Genomic DNA, 17200 nt, shown 5'->3' with positions numbered 1-17200 from the left:
TATGTTGCGAATTAGTTAATGTATATAAACATCCATAGATCCATATAGCCATTTTTATAATCAACCTTACTCTATACCCTCTATGCACATAATAAAGGTTGGAATCTCATTAGTTACAATGACTCTATACTTCTATTTCATCCGTTAACTCTGAAATCCTATGTGACGAATAATCTTTCGAGGAAGTTGTGATTTCCATCTCAGATCAAGAACTGAAAAGGTTTTCAACTTATAACAGAAATTTTTAATACCACATGAGTTTAAGTCTTATATTGTTCACTCATTTGCACATTCTACAATTATCAGAGTTACTGAGTTTCAAAATACAGGCAGTGGAAGTGATGTGTAACCACAAGACCAACCAACAAACATTTTAAACACTAGCCTTGAAATGGGGAAAGCTTCCCTTACCCTAAACATTTTGTTGTGGGTAACTAGTTATTTTGGACCATAAATGTGTAAGGTTCCGTCATATATGGTCCACGAATGTATCAAATTACAAACACATCCCAAGTGTCTCTTTTGTTGGTAATTTTATGGACAAAGTTGACCAACGGAAGACACATACGAGGACTAGGCAATACACATTCAAAGACCAAACTGACTAACCAAACACACATTTAAGTATGTAATTTTGATAAATTCGAGGCCTACTCTGACAACACCTCACACGTTTAAGAACCAAAACAAATGGTTGCTTAATTTGTTAAAAGAAAGTGAAAATAGTTCAGTTCCAACAGAATCCTAATCTAAATTTGATTATAGCTTATTATGAAGAAACATAAAAAATATAAATGGTATATATCAAGATCATCAAAATTATGTGATTGTATATTGTTTACAGATCCAAAAATAAAACATCTTTAAAGCTAAGCTTGCCCTCTACTTCATAACAAATAAAACAAGAACCAAATATATGGAAATGGAAGTACCTTTATTATGTACTTGAGGTTACAATGACTGATTCTGTTATAAACATTTCTTCCACATAGAGCAAACTATGATGCATCTCAGCAATAAAAAAATTTACCTACAAAAATTGACATAGTCCTTTCTATGCAGCAGGCAGAAGAACAGATTCTGCAAATGAGGTAGAGCCATTATTAGGTGCACCCTTTATCTTGAGAATAGATGTAATCAAATTATAAATCTCAACATTCTCAAATGAAGGTATCTTCCTCCCTCTTGCAAATTGAGGACCATGTCCAATAAAAATACTCCTCATGGAGAAAAATGAATTGTCATAACCATGCGAGCCGCCACATTCTTGATGCTTCGTTTTCTTCTTTTCAACCTTAAAACCTTCTCCAATCAAACCAATTATCGGTGGAATCCGATCACTTGATGCATAATGAAGTCTACTAGGTAAATCTTCTTTAAGATACATCCTCAAATTCTCTCCATTTACAACTTTCCCCGAACTTAATCCTTCATTCATCTTAGCAACAACATCAGACGGTACATTACCAGAAGACGGACGAATCGTAAGTACCGGAGTATGTGTAATGACCCAACTCTCCGGTATTTCAATCCAAGGAGCTAAATCATCAAGAAAAATCAATTTCTTATCACAAGTACCAACCATTCCATGATCACCTACCATAATAATACTAACATCCTCAAAAACCCCTCTTTGTTCTAAACCACTAATCAACCTACCTATCATGTTATCAATCCTAGAAACAGCTTTAGTAATCTCAGGATCATCAGATCCAACTTTATGACCTTGATGATCAGGGTCCTCAAAATAAAGTGTCATAAAATCAGGAATTTCATCACTAGGCAAATCAAAATACTTCAAAACAAAATCAACCCTTTTCTCAAAAGGAACAGACCCATTATAATGCAAACAATACTTCAAAGGACAATCCCAAATACCTTTATTTACTTCAGAACCAGGCCAAAAATATGTAGAAGCTTTCAACCCATTTTTCACCAGAGTTTCCCAAATGGGTTCACCTAACCACCATTTTGGATCATGGCTACCCATAAAAAATTGATCACCAGAAATTGGATCTAAAAAATGGTTATTGATTATACCATGATAAGCAGGGTAAAGACCAGTAGCAATAGAGTAATGATTTGGAAAAGTTAAGGATGGAAAAACAGGAATCAACCCTGTTTCAGCTTCTGTTCCATTTGAAATCAAACGAGTAAAAGAAGGAGTAAAGGTTTTGAATTGATAACCGAATCGAAAGCCATCTGAGGAAATTAACAGTACAACAGGGCGTTTGAGTTTGGTGAGAGGACGAGCAAAACTGTTCAAAGGAGAAGTGTTGTTGTTTTGAGTGGTTGTTTGTGATGAAGAGAGGAAGAGAAAAGCAAAGGCAAATGCTGCTGAGAGTGAAATGGAGGTGATGATAATGAGAGAGATGAAGAGGGTTTTGTTGAAAGATGAAGAAGGGGTTGAAGAAGAAGATGAAGAATTTTCAGTGTTGAAAGAGAGAAGAGCTAGGGATGATGATGATGATGGTGAGTCATGTTCTTGTTGATCTTGTGTTGGAATTTGTGTTGGTTTTGTTGAATTCAGTGACAAAGGATCTGAACCCATGTTAAGGAAAAACTAACTAGTTTCTTTTGTTGCTGTTTCTTGTGTTTTAAGAGGTTGTGGTTATAGTTTGGATCATGGGTTTTGTTTTGTTTGGGAAAGGGAAAGAGAGAGAAGGTTGAGTGAAATTGAAGGATTTGAGTCTATGAAGCCCGGATACTCCAAAATGGTGCCGTACCCGTGTCGGATACGTATCGGATACCGATACTCCGCGGATACTCCGGATACCGTATCCCAGAAGTATCGGAATTAATTATTTTAATTTAAAATATATATTTTATCGGATACTTATAAGATACTCGACGGATACACACAGATACTTATAAGATACTTCACAGAGATGTATCAAAAAAAAAAATGAAGTGTATAAAAATGAGATTGTGTTGTGAAAATTTAAGATACGAATCACTATAATTATTTTTCGATTAACAAATTAAATATTATGATTTTGGTGGATGAAAGTAACGAGAGAGAGGAGATTTAATCAATCAACATTAAACAAACTTTGTTTTGAGTTCTTTTATTGATACATTTGTTGATATCCTAACATATGAATGAAAATAGAATATGATTTACACAAAAACTTTACATTTTTTATTTTGATCATATGTATTTTATTTTTTTTGTAAATTGTGACTTTTATGATTATATAGTATGAGTAATCAATGTTTTTTTTTAAGTATTTTACATACATATAAATTTTAATATAAATATTTTGTTAACGTATCTTAGCCGTATCGTATCCTAAATTTTAAAAATTTCGCGTATCCGCGTACCCGTATCGTATCGTACCCGTATCGCACTTCGTATCCGGGCTTCATAGATTTGAGTTGAGTTGGGTAGTTTAGTTTGCTGTGCTGTCAGAGTGAATCTTCTTCGATGCTTAATAATGGTTGGTGGACACTTTTGGAAGATGACGGAAGAACACAGCAAGAACCATGTTTGACTTTGACAGTACTCTATAACAAAACAAATTTAACACACGGGGTCTTGTTAACAACTGTTTTGGGCGTTCTTGCATTCTTTAAGCATTGTAAATTAAAAAATTATTTATTAAAAACGTTAAATAATTCAATTTCCAATGCATTGAATACACAAATTTTTATAAAAAATTACTACTTGAGACCCATAAAGTTTCATGGACACTCGTTAACATTTCCATTAACAAATTCATCTTCATTTTTTTTTACCAAATTAGACACCACCTTATTTTATTTTTGAAAACTCGATATCTAATCTAACGATAACTAATACAAAGGTTTCAATTCCATCGTATACTTACGAGAGCATCATTTGATGGTCGAAATTCGTAACGGTGAAATTGAATATGAGACGTTGAGAGAAGGATACCGAAATGTCTCAAACCAATGTCATCAGACCAATATAATTGGGTTCACACCCCCTTATTTATTTTTTTGTTTAAAAAAAACTGTAATACGGGGTTATGGATAAATTAGATAGTGACACGGAAACCAAAGCAATAGAGAGAGAAAGTAAAAAGATAATGTGAGTATGAGAGATAAAGTTGTCACATAGGTTGTCACAAAATGGTTGTTAGAATATCATTTCTCAATTAATAAAGATTAAATGATTAAATTGTCTCATTATCTCATCACATTAAAAGAACATTCCATTATCTCATCACAACATATTGTATATTTGAGGAGGTGGGAATATTGAACAAACTTTGAAGCAAAACAATTGTATAAATAGAGCACCGGAAAATAGACACAAATAAAATCTGATCACTTGTAGAATTCCCTAACAAAAAACAAAGAAATTCTACATTTTAGACCCTTGTTAATTTCTTGAAAATACCAACCAATACTCTAAGGCTTGTTTAAGACTTCCAGCCAGCAGAGCACCTTCCATTACAACACTGAGAAGTTCAATAATATAATCCACTTCACATGTGTTTCCATCGAACGTAGGACCTCCACTCTTCTTAAATGTATTCAAACATTTTATGAATGTTTGACTGCACTCTTGGCTTAGGTAGTCATCTGCTTAACATCATCATCATCATCTATTTTGTAATTATTTTCATAATTTCATAACTTATTCTTACCGCGGAATGAATGATGTAGAGAAAAGTTGAGAACTCACAGTTTTTGGCTTCCACACAAAGGTCGTGATTCATGCAACAAATATCAAGGTCATCACAAGGTGTCTCCCCAGGGCAACCGCTGTAATTAATCCCACAGTACTTGCCATAACTCAATAATGGAGGCACTATATATGTCAATCCAAAATTATAATACATATACTTTAGTTGGTACATTTTTGTTCATCAACAACATAGATACATCATATAAAATAAAATAAAATTAAACTTAATCCAATCAACTATATATAAAAAATTGTACCTGAACAGAAATTTGACTCACATTTCCTGCTGCATGTTTCGTTCTGCAAATGAAATAGTTAAGCAAAAGGATTAAAAGAAGAATTAGGAATAGTGTTTGAAATGAAATTGTAGATAGATATAGCATAAAGCAAGAGAAGAGATGAACCATAGAGATGGCGACTCCGGTAGTTTGAACTCCAATGTTGAGGGCAGAGACGGGAATGGATAACGAGGTGATGAAAAAGGTGCAATAAAAGAAGAGGAAAACAAGGACTTGAAGCATTTTTGTGGAAATTAATTTGAGAAGATGGTGTGAATGACTGACTAATTTAATGCAGCTATATTTAACCACATGAAACACTCCACGTTATCTCTCCCTCATTATGAAAGGCCAAATGGTTGTATTGTTAGTGCTAAGTGGTGACTTGTGCTGTAAGAAAGTGATACATATAGTAATTTGAAAACTGAGAGGATAAAGTTGAAAATTTTATTCCAAGGATAAAGAAGTGAATATCCATTTACACATACAATGTTATTTATATCTACAACAAACTTAAGGCAGAAACTTGCTACACAAGTTAACAAACTAACAAAGTTACTTATCTAACTAACTAACTACTAACTAAACTCTAACTACTATGTTTGAATTGTACTTCAATATGTATTACTATATACCGGTTGATTGCTCTATAGTCTATAATATCTCATTAGAGCTTTTTATTACAAATCAAATGATATTTAATTTCACTTACCCCTAAATATAAAATACTCTCAGATTATAATATTTCACTTTATTTATGAATATATTTCATACTTCCATGATTAATAAGAAACCAAATTTTAGAAAATTATTGTGACCTTGGGTAATGGGCACTAATCCCATAATCCATAAAAAGTCAGCGATGGAACTTACTTGCTATTACTAAGATATAGAGTAGCCTGACGAGCTGATACAAAATGTGCCTTCAATGTGTTAGCCTAGGCTTTGCTTGGAAACTAATTCAACTTATTTCCTTTGTTAGCTACACTCACACGTGGGAAATCATTTATCAAACTAAAAGATGGGTCCTCAAAAAAAAAAAAACACTAAAAGATGGGATAATCATTTACATATTTTTAGTAACCTAATTTGCATACCAGATTATCTTATAATTTTTAGAGAAATATTAATTATTTCATTTCACTTTCACTTCCAATGTGGCTTTATATTCCCTCTATCCTAAATTATAAGACATTTTGACTAAAAAATGTAATTAATTTTGTATGAGAAAGAAAAATTATGATTTTTTTTTTGAGAGGGAGAAATTATCATGAGTTGTGTTAACAAAATTATCTTTACTTAATAGTATGGAATTTTTTTTAAAGAATTAAAAAAAAGTAATAAGTATTAAGGATACCGTAGAAAAACTCACATTAATACTCCATTTGCATTGCAAAACAAATTATAATTTGGTACAATTTTTTCCCCACAACAACTTATGATTGGTCCAACACATAAATTATGTGTCACTTTATAATGTTAATTAAACATTAATGATGTATTTTTTATCATACCATTTAGTAATTATTACTCTATTTTTCCATTTATAATTTATCTTTCTCATATCATGAACGAAGGATAATTTTGTCAAAATACTCATAATTTAATTTTTTTTATATATATGAAATTAACTACATTTCTTAATATGTGTTGAAGTGACAAATTAATTTATAACATACCAAGGAAGTTCCCTCAAAAAAAAAAACATACCAAGGGAGTAACAATTTTTTTTTTTTCATTCAACTGACAAAATATCAAAATTATTCGGTCGGACGTAACTTTAAACTCCGAGTCCTCCACTTATATGAGTTTTAATGGTCATTTGCCATTTCGTTTATTAAAAAAACATGTTTTATTTTCAAAGCATAAGTATTGGGCTCATACAACGAATTAAGTAGCCTTTGTGCTAATTAGCATCACAGAAATTTAACATCAAGTTTAAGAGCCATCGGCGACCTTCATTTATAAAACACATTTTTATCTTCATTTCAATTTATTAAGTTTAGTAATTTCCATTTTTAATTATTATATTTTTTTAAGAAAATACTGGATATTTAAACCTGAGGTATGATATTTTGACATCATAAAAAACAATTCAGATAGTTAATAGAGTTCAATTACGTGGTTAATGATGTTAAATAGATAGTTAATGAAGATAATGTGTCACAACTCATTAAACATCAACTGAACTTGATTTATTGCTTGCGATTATGACTTAATCGCTATTTCAAGTGTTTAAATATATATTAATCATCAAATTATGTTCAAATATACATGATTTTCTGGTGTTAAAAATACACTTAAATTGCAGTTAATGACATTCAAAATCATTTTTTTTTTTTAATATTTGGTACCCGGCCCAAAGATTGACTAATCCAGAGAACTAATCCCACCGTCCATTAGCGAGGACTCTAATTAAGTCAGAGCAAAACTTTGTAATGGATTGTCCCAACACAATAATTGTTGGCACCTGAGAGATTCGAACCTGAGACCTAGAGAGGAGCCAACCTCAGGAGGGATTAATGGGCTGCGACACCTTTGTTATATTCATTAACTATATATTGAACTGCATTAACTATCTAATATGTTGTCGAATTTGATGTCAAAATTGTGTCATAATATCATTTTTCTAGCTCAAAGCCACACACAAAATGAAAAAAAAATGCAGAAGATTTGATTGACTATAATGAAATTAACAGCTGCTATTGACAAGAAATGACAATAAAAATACTGCTCAAATTACACGTGCACAATCACCAGAATCACATACTAAAACTGCAGTATCTCTGCTTATCTGACTAGCTAACTCGGGCTGGGCCTTGAGATATTCTCTCCTGACAAATGATGCAGCTTCAGTAGCAAGGTGCTCCTCCACAAGGGCAATACAGCATCCTCTAAACCCAGCACCACTGAAACGTGCCCCCAATACACCAGGAGCTCTCAATAGGATCTCATACAGTTGAATCAGTGGTTCAGAACCTTGGTAGACACATAAATTCATGATCATCAGTATTCAATACTTACTAGTAGACATTCAAATTATCAAAGGTCAAAATGTTTGCTAGTTTATGTCTTGTAAACATGAGGAAACTTTACTTTTAAAGCTCAAATACATCAAAATAAAAAGAAACCAAATTAAACACTTGTCATCTGAAATTTGGTGTAGTTAAACATAATGAACTTCCATTGTAAAGCTTCCAATTCCACCAAGCAGATGCTCCAAATGAATTTCATAAATTCAAATGTCTGAATTATTTAAACTTAAACTAGACGAAATTGATACTGGGTGGAGATTTTTACATTTTCTCGGAGGGGGTTAATAAAGTCAATAAAAAAATTATATCTGCCAACTCAAACGGGGCTAGTTAAGGGCTAAACATCAAGTCTGAAAGCTATAAAATAGGAATGCTATTGTGCACAACCATCAGGAAAGCTCCCTATCTTAATGACTTGCAGTGGTTGAAGAGTTTCTAACAAGATGAATTAGACTTGTGAAGAAACTAAAATTTGTTTAACACGTCATCAGGTATACCAGTGACATCTGATCCCACCCTGGAAGTTTTGACCGCTTTATGTGTCACTGTTACTCAACCAACATTTCACATTAAAAATGTCCAGCTGTTCAAATTAAACCATGTGAAAAACGATTCATGATGTGTTTGCTTAAATAATAAAAATGTTCCTGACAAATCTAAGAAGCTTTACTTTGTCTTTTGTTTATCAATAAACTCCCGAAAACCCCTCAATCTATTATTACTGAGATCGGGTAAAATTGAATTAAGAGAACCAAAATAGAAAATAAAACAGATTGCTTTACTGAGAATCTGGACTTTAGTACAGAACAGAACATCATTTACCAGGGATTGGAAGAAAGATTTAGGAAGCAACAAAGAGAAAGAAAGATTAGAGCAAAATATATACGACAGTAGAAAAGGAAAAAAAACAGAAATAATGTGCTGCAAAATAGTAAAGAGAACAATACAAGTTTAAATCCAACACTTCTTTTGCGTATAATTTTAATGGCTTCTAGATGCATTTTAATTTTTGCATAACTTTTCAGGACTCAATACTTCTAGAAAGAAGTGCAACTAGATATTGGAAAGTTGAAATCTATATAAAAATATTTTTCCACCCATATAGGTTTCATGTATTCAACTCATTTTCATCTTAGAGGGACAGGAAGATGGAATTTCAGAATATATCAATTTAGAACTTTGGGGGTTAAGATCATACCACATTCATAATTTTGAATGGAACTCCGACCAGAAGCAGCGATGAGAATTCCAAAATCTTCTAAACTTCCCGTTTCCCAAGCCTCGACTCCTGGATTAAACATTTACATTAACTACATTAAATCACATAAGCAGATATAATACAAACTCACCTATGAAGCTGAGATTTACTGAAGCAATAAGAAAGATTCTACCTTTCATAACACGCATATTCTCTGAGAAATAATGCTCTGCTCTTTTGGCCAGATCGGGTTCTAATTTGCACTGCACAAACAAAATGCAGGACTACTTAATTATGCTAAATTCATAAATGGAATTCAGTTAGACATATAACACGTATGAAGAAAGCATTAAACAATAAGAAATGCCTAGAACAAGTAATACATAACACATTAAATTAACTAACATGAAAAGAAACTATGGCAGGGATAGCAGAATCTATTTACGCAATGTCAACGTAACAATTTTCGGCATTTGAACACTCAAATTGGCAATATTGGAAACCACAAGTGCCGTTAAACTTTGGCATATGGAATCCCCCATTTCTACCTTGAGAGTCTCAACATGAATGCATGAGAGCTTGCTGAAGCTGGATGCAAATATTCAAACATATATTACTTCCCATGTGAGTTTTTCAATATGCTGTTTGTGCTATAAGGGAACTCCAGTATAGTGTGAATTGCAAATAGCAAATCATCACATTTTTTACAGATCCGACGAGAATTACATAAAGCAGAAATAAATTCAATCATAATACACCCTTTGATTTCACTATCAGAAAGGAAACCATATATGCTCTTCATTAGCCTTCAAAACTTTTTCTCAATTTCAATTAGTCTCCATTGTGAGGAGCTTCAGGAACCGAGTAGTAATTATTATTTATACGGAAAATGGTTTACATGTCAATAGTTCGGAATACCAAAAGAGTTATTTTTTATGAAAATGATATGTGCCAAATACCAAACCAATTTGTTTAAACTGTTTATGCATCTCAGTTTCCAACGTCATTGAAGGTTTTCCAGAACTTCTGTATCTCTCTATAACATCACATGAGCCATGGTTGATGAATTTTGATATCGTAGTGCATAAAAAAGAGTACCAGTGAATTTTGTTCTCTACTTTTCCGAACTTACCCATTGAAATTGTTTTCTTATAAAAAAAGGTACTTACTTATTCAGCTATAACTATAAGTTCATGTCCATTCAATTAAGCTTGTACAAAATTAACATCAGTTAAGACATCAATTGCACATTATGTCATACATGTTAACAATGATTGGGTAAATTCTTATGCGACTGAATTCAGCATGTAAATGCTTTGTACCTTGTGAGCCTCATAAACTTCCGGTGCAACTGCTTGGAAGAAAATACAAAAAATAACTTAGACTAGTTAGCATTTGACAAAAGATAGTTCAAAAGTTATGATGGTCTCATCAACAAAAAAATAGATAGTTCAAAAGTGAGGAGTCAAATACTGACCATTTGACAGGATGTGCTCCGCTTCATAATCTCCAGATGATCTGCAGAATTAATTAAAAATAACATAAAACTCCTGGAACTATCACACACCAAGTTCTCTTGAAAAAAATTAAAGGTGCTAGGGTGCATGTGCTTCTGGTGTTTTTCGTTGATGAGCGTGGAAGTCTAAAATTGAAAGTGTTTTGACAGTTTTCACAATCTGAATTTTGGTTCTGAAAATAGATTTTAGGATTTTAATCTTAAAAGCGCTACTCTTTTGGAAGCAAATTGTGACCTTCGGGACTTACAGTGTAATGTTGACAGATTTTGATGGCAACTGCTCTTAAGAGCTTAAAATTCAGAAATTCAGAAATGTCCAACATTTTACATGGAACGTAATGTAAAGCAAACACATGTCATTGTGAACACATGAATGAAAACAGTAAATAAAGCGAGAGGAAAAAAAAAAGAAAAACTTACTCAAGAAGAATTCGTGCAGCCTCTTTACACTCTGCAACTCGCCTATTATATCCGGGGTTGGTAGTCAAAGCTTGCTTCAAACCAGAAAGAGCCAGCAACATTTTAGCTGCTTTCGGTTGTTCACTCTTTTTGTACTCTTGCACCGTTGGCCGGTGAATAAGCTTATATTCTTTCGTCTGCATATGCTAAATTAAGACACGATCAGAGGAGTGACAGCGTTTTGTAGTTATACATGAAAACGGTTTATACATCAGGTATTCCAATTCAAAGAAAGAGATCCGACCAAGGAACCCAAATATATAAGAACTAAGAAAACTAGAATAATCAAGCCCATAATGCAGACTATATTAGCTATGAAATATGAATATCAGACTTGTTTTAAGGAAGTCAACAGCTGGACTTATTTTAATGCAGACTATATTAGCTATGAAATATGAATATCAGACTTATTTTAAGGAAGTCAACAGCTAGACAATGTTATGAGTAGGACATTAAATAGTGGTTTTTTGTTGTTAATTGATTATTTTGCTAAAAGAATGCCATGTGAAGAGCTATAAATGAAACTAATAAAAATAATACTGACAATTTTTTAGTTTTTTTAATTGATTATTTTGCTAAAAGAATGCCATGTGAAGAGCTATAAATGAAACTAATAAAAATAATACTGACAATTTTTTAGTTTTTTAGTTATTTTTATACTGTTAGTTATTTTTATACTGTATTGGATATCTGTTGAAATTTGGGGCCTAACTCATCCTTACAAAACCGGCTTGTAAGTTGAGGAGTGTCTCCTCTTTATAAACTCTTCACAAGAGTCTTATATATCCGATGTGAGACTAAATCCACCCCCTCAAAGCCAACACAATGAAGGTGTTGGAACTTGGAGGCCACAATTTAGGCGACTAGGGGCGGACCGTAATAAAGGCGGAATTTCCAATAATATCTAACCCATCCTTGTCCCAAGTGCAAACAAAATACTTTTGAATTTTCATTGTATATTAATATATTAACTAACCACTTATTAAAAAGAATATAAAATAAAATAAAAACAGCTGTGAGCATAAGATTGTGAAACGAACTTTACATTTGTGATTTAAAAAAAATGCTACCAATACAAGTTAGGAGCAGAAATTTAAGTTTTATGGTTGATAAACAGTATAGCTATTCCTGGCATTTAGAAAATTAACTGCTCTCCCAGAAAATTAAAGACTTTGGCATTGAAAAACGTAGAGGAATGTATCAAAACATTTTCCCTGGGGATTCAGATGAGTAATATCAGGTGCAAATCTAGTTTAAAATGACCTTCCCATCCAAATTCTTCTCAAACACCTGTTTCCTCAGTACAGCCTCCTCTATAAAGGTGAAAAAGATACATGCATAATATAAAATGACAGAAACAATTGGTAGTTTGGGAAACAAAGGGTATCTGATTATGCAAATGATGGGTATCTGCTTAAAAAATTAAAGTATGATTAGAACTTGCAAGGAGAGCACGCGAATACAGATAGTACCTTGCAATTCATGCACATCAAACAACCATGTCTTGAAAGTAGTATAGCTGATTGGTCCATTATGCCATTTTTCAGACCCAAATATTCATTCTCAATCAACCTATAATGAGAAATGTAATACTTAGAGGGTTGATATTACAAGACAATTAAAAAAAAATCTGTATTTTATTTGTAACCACAGTGACTGAAATGATGGAGACAGCATTAATTTCGAGCTTTGATGGCATACAACTGTAAGAAGTAGAGGTCTGTAAATAATATTGCCCTTTTTTTAACAAACAAATATCAAGGTAGTTAAAGGCAAAAGGCATTTCAGGGTTTCCAATGCCTTGAGCTGAAAGCCACCAAAGCCTTGCTAAAGAAGAGACATAAACACTGACTTAAAGAAGGCATTCAGATTACTTGATTAATTCGATCAGTTTTACAAAGCCATAAGTTGCTTGCCACCAGAGTCCAACAAATAACATATCCTTTTATCATTCTGACTATTCAGAAAGTTAGATGACTGGTCATTTAGTATTTAACTCTTATCCAGAAAGGTGCTTCTAAATGCCAAAATGTGATGTCCCCTTCTAATGCCTCACTTTGGTCCCTTTGGCATGCCTTTTGATGCCTTTGACTATATTGATTCATACATGTGCTAATGTACCCATGGTTGAAGAAGAATAAATAGTGATGTCTCCAAAGATTGGATAAACTTACCTATCATATTCAATATTTTCAGTAGGAGATATTACTAAATCATTTGCATGTTCCAAAGCTAAGAGGTATGCTACTCCAACCTGTGATAAATTGAAATTGTAATCCCCATCATAAAATCAGAAAACATGAGAAAAGGAAGGGAGAATTTCTACTTACTGCGGCAGAAGAACTTAAGCCTGAACTGTCCAGACCATCAGAACCACGTATGTATCCAATGATACCCTGTAAACATTGTGACAAGTAGGGATGAGTATACATTTCAAAAGATAATTAGAGTTACACCTGCACCTGTCAAGTTGTACTCAAGAACAACCAGTGCTAAGTAGGATCAAGCTGACAGATAAGTTCCAAGTTTATTTTATAGTACCATATCAAATGCCATTGTTAGTAACCTTATTTGAAGAACAAAAACTTTAATATAATTAAAAAGATGTAAAAACAAGTGTTGAAAAGTGTTTCATAACAAGACCCTTAAAAATAGGATCTAATGAGTTGCAGAACATGACTACTTGTTCGACGCTTAAAATCTAAAGGCCCGTTGAAAAAACACCCCATCAAAATACCACAAACAGTATTGCTTCCATAAAGCCATGATCAGAAAGCAACTTAGAAACAGAATACAGCCATTACATAAAACTTCCTTTACCCTCACTTAATCAATGCTCAGCATTTACAATTTGTCTCCATCGTTCTTCTGATACACTTATGCTGATTTGATTTCTGAGTGTCATTTTTAGCGCATTTTCTTATGCATGATTGCATGAAAAAATAAACCAGCCTCTTGAACCAAGTGCTTTCTGATTACAGCAAATCTTGGTAATTGTTTGGTTATTTCAAGCTATTTTTACTTCTTACGTATATTTCAGTTGCACCAACTTTTTAGTATGTTGGTATATTCATGTGTCATCATTCACAAAATAAAAACATAATGTCAAACAAAACCACATTTGAAAATACTGTAATAGAAAAGTACAGATTAAACTATCATCGAAAGCTGCTACCTAGGGGATAAACAGAAAGGTGAATCATTGTGGTATTATCTCTTACCTTTGAAATATTGTGTCCCCTATTCTGTAGTGCATATACGGCTCCTCTAGCATAACGCCCCCAATTACATTGTTCCTGTGGCTCGGAAGAATTCTCTGCCATGTTATCATTTTTTGTCTTAGTAGTTTGCACTGGCTGCTGAATATCATCAACTCTATCAAACACCAAACACTTGACTCAACATTGGGCAAATTATAGTGTTATTTAGGAAGTTCAAAATGACAAAATTATGCAATGAAAAAGGAAGTAGCCCGTTATCAGAATGGTAGTTGAAATCACAACAAGCTAGTAGCTAGATTGGCAGTTTGGTACTTTTGTTCACCCAAGATAATACTGAGAAATGTTAACAGCATTTTATTATTGGATGAAAATGATGAGGATCCCAGCGAATAAGGAGTGGGTTGTACAAAATAAGAATTGGCATCCACATGGTTTCATGGTAAACCATAAATTTCACCCAATAAAAGTTTGTTAAAAAAGTTTGTTGTTAGATTTCTCGCATGATCTTATGAGCAATGAAGAGAATTTTTGAAATTCTAAAATAAAACATTAGGAAGCAGCAAGCCTTATGGTCACTAACCACATACCTGAACTTCACTTCTCCTTGAAACTGTCCTGAACGAATTACAAACTACAAAAAAGAAAAAAGAAAAAAAAAAAGTCCCCACAGGTCACTTATCAGTTATCAAACAACCAAAGACATTGTGAAATAAGTGCGTGTGTGTGTGTGTGTGTGTGTGTGAGAGAGAGAGAGAGAGAGAGAGAGAGAGAGAGAGAGAGAGACCAGTCTAAATAGCACTGGTACTGTTTAGTTATATGCCTAGCTGCTAATTGAAAGAGAGAGAAAAAAAAAGCAACTTCCAGATATTTTCTCATGTTTTTCAAGATCGATATTTTAGAACAAAGATAGAATTTCACCTCATCGCTTCCAGAAGGAGTAAACCCCAGAAGTATTCCCTTATTGATTGTCATAGCTAAAACAGTCCCACCCTACAAGACACCAAAGTGCAAGGTAACTCATTCAAATTTCAGTTAAAAAATTTGAGAATGTATTGGTTAATCAATGAACAGGAGAAATTAATCTTCCGAGTCCCAGTGCTCTAATACCTAATATCGCTTAATAAAAAAACATGCCCAAAGTCAATCATCGAGTTTAATTAGCAATAACAAATCCCATATATAAAAGTACCTGATGATCAATATGTGCCCCCAAAGGACAAATTCGATAGGGCGATACGACAACTCGAACATGCTCTTTCTTCACCTTTGCCATTTGAGAAACTTTCTCTCTCATTTCATTTAGCTGCAGATTACAAATTTACATTCATTTAGCTTGATTTGATAAAAATGAAATGCTTCTAATTCAGGTTGTCTCCATATTTTTCAGTTATTTCCACTTCCATTGAAATATTCATTCTATCCTCAATTTTCAAAGATCTAGAAAATCTCAAGAACGAGAACAAAAACATAGCATTTCTACCATCACAAAGCAAGGCGATCCAATCCGTATGGAAATTCAACTCGTACATTTTAATTATTTCCGGAAATGCAAGACAATTTTGTTCACGTCTCGTCTCAGTTTCCAAATAAATAAATAAATAAATAGGTAATTGCAAGATCTATGTATGTATTGAATCATATTAACAAACAGCTTTAGAGCGTAGAAAACAGCAATGCAGTGAATCAGATCAAATCAAAGACGCGATGCAGCGCAATGAATAACGTACGTACCTCTGTATCGGAAGGCCAACACGACCCTGCCATCTTCTTCTTCTTCTTCTTCTTCGATCGGAAAATTCACCAAACAAGCGAAGCATACAAGTGATTAATGTGAATAAGATTACATTACATACATAAAATAGCAGTTGGTAAATGGTTGGTGAAGCGCCAAAATCGGTTTCAATTGCAAGGTAAGGTACCCAATGATTCGCGCTTCTTTGTTACATTACATTTACATTAGAGTATATGATAAGAAGATATGATATGCATGTGATGATTGCCACCAAACACTCACCATTTTATGTTGTCGGTGACCGATACTGACAACAATTTATGTTGGGGGCAATGTTTAAATTATAGGCTTAAATATGATTTTTGATAAGTTAATCAAATTATCAACTTTCATTTTTATTTATTTTTTATCATAAAAATTATTTTTTGTTTCTATATAAAGCTTTAGTTCCATGTAATTTTTGCCTGAATAATTTTTCTGATGTTAACTTTCTGCATGTATGGCCAAGGAAGTGTATGTGACAAGTGTTGCGTGATTTTTTTTAATAATGTGGCAATTTCATTGTTGATTTTTTAATAAATTAAAAAAAAAAGGCTTAAAAACCCTAAATGCCTAGTATAAAGAAATTATAAACTAATACTAATATCTTATCTTATTTTATTAAACCATTGTCAATGGAGAAATTAATGACAAAGACTAAATTTTTTGAAAAAAAATATGTTGTGGACTAAACATCAAAGGGAATTTTAAAATGGTCTACAAAAATGAAGGATGCTAATTTTATAAGAGCGTTAAAAGTATGGAAAATGTTAATGAATGCTTCTGGGGCGTTTTTTAAGTACCATAAGTAGAAAGTATTTATGAAAATAGGTGTATTTAATGTATTGGAAATCAAAATATTTGACTTTTTTAAAAGATAATTGATTATTTTATAGTGCTTAAAGAGTCCCGAGAACATTCGTTAACAAGACTCTAAAAGTATTTAATATGTAATTATTCTGGCAAAAACAATTTTGATTTTGGCATATTTTTAGGTATTTTATTGTTTTATGTTATTATTTTCGAAGTTGTGGGTTTACTCATAGATTCATTTTTTAATTTTTT

The 17200-nt window shown here is 32.7% G+C and overlaps 3 protein-coding genes across 4 annotated transcripts; all 3 read right to left on the bottom strand.

The window, feature by feature from the left end:
* Positions 1-800: 800 nt before the first annotated feature.
* LOC146934418 (nucleotide pyrophosphatase/phosphodiesterase 1-like) lies at positions 801-2693 on the bottom strand. Its single transcript, XM_085706313.1, has one exon. The coding sequence runs from the start codon at positions 2549-2551 to the stop codon at positions 1055-1057; it is 1497 nt and encodes a 498-aa protein (XP_085562439.1). The 5' UTR covers positions 2552-2693; the 3' UTR covers positions 801-1054.
* Positions 2694-4273: 1580 nt separating this feature from the next.
* Positions 4274-5272, bottom strand: LOC146934417 (phospholipase A2-alpha-like). The gene is made up of 4 exons (XM_085706312.1): positions 5062-5272; positions 4915-4957; positions 4655-4780; positions 4274-4551 (listed from the first exon to the last, which is right to left on the bottom strand). Exons 1-4 carry the CDS (start codon positions 5176-5178, stop codon positions 4349-4351), a joined length of 489 nt encoding a protein of 162 aa, XP_085562438.1. The 5' UTR covers positions 5179-5272; the 3' UTR covers positions 4274-4348.
* A 2234-nt stretch (positions 5273-7506) lies between these two features.
* On the bottom strand, positions 7507-16421 carry GALAK (galacturonic acid kinase). 2 transcript variants are annotated; one of them, XM_085706289.1, is made up of 14 exons: positions 16096-16421; positions 15554-15667; positions 15283-15354; positions 14952-14995; positions 14365-14518; positions 13474-13539; positions 13318-13397; positions 12616-12715; positions 11105-11289; positions 10646-10686; positions 10491-10519; positions 9362-9431; positions 9169-9258; positions 7507-7914 (listed from the first exon to the last, which is right to left on the bottom strand). In XM_085706289.1, the coding sequence occupies exons 1-14, from the start codon at positions 16126-16128 to the stop codon at positions 7670-7672; spliced, it is 1323 nt and encodes a 440-aa protein (XP_085562415.1). In that variant the 5' UTR covers positions 16129-16421; the 3' UTR covers positions 7507-7669. The 2 variants fall into 2 exon arrangements, with proteins under 2 accessions (XP_085562415.1, XP_085562416.1); XM_085706290.1 differs by having other exon boundaries at positions 11105-11280.
* Between the last annotated feature and the right edge of the window lie 779 nt (positions 16422-17200).

The sequence above is a fragment of the Medicago sativa genome, chromosome 4 (genome assembly GCF_051527215.1).
Source record: "Medicago sativa cultivar Bolivia chromosome 4, Bolivia_mono, whole genome shotgun sequence".
Taxonomy (NCBI): Eukaryota; Viridiplantae; Streptophyta; class Magnoliopsida; order Fabales; family Fabaceae; genus Medicago; species Medicago sativa.
This window is presented reverse-complemented; position numbering and strand designations above follow the sequence as displayed.

Excerpts from the sequence above, each read along its gene's own strand:
- LOC146934418 (XM_085706313.1), bottom strand. The coding sequence starts at position 2,551 with ATGGGTTCAGATCCTTTGTCACTGAATTCAACAAAACCAACACAAATT.
- LOC146934417 (XM_085706312.1), bottom strand. The coding sequence starts at position 5,178 with ATGCTTCAAGTCCTTGTTTTCCTCTTCTTTTATTGCACCTTTTTCATC. Across the intron at positions 4,781-4,914 it reads TGAGTCAAATTTCTGTTCAG|TGCCTCCATTATTGAGTTAT; the intron begins GTACAATTTTTT and ends TGACATATATAG. Across the intron at positions 4,552-4,654 it reads TTGTGTGGAAGCCAAAAACT|ATGACTACCTAAGCCAAGAG; the intron begins GTGAGTTCTCAA and ends GATGTTAAGCAG.
- GALAK (XM_085706289.1), bottom strand. The coding sequence starts at position 16,128 with ATGGCAGGGTCGTGTTGGCCTTCCGATACAGAG. Across the intron at positions 12,716-13,317 it reads GAAAATATTGAATATGATAG|GTTGATTGAGAATGAATATT; the intron begins GTAAGTTTATCC and ends TTCTCATTATAG. Across the intron at positions 11,290-12,615 it reads TGATGTGCATGAATTGCAAG|CATATGCAGACGAAAGAATA; the intron begins GTACTATCTGTA and ends GTCTTAATTTAG.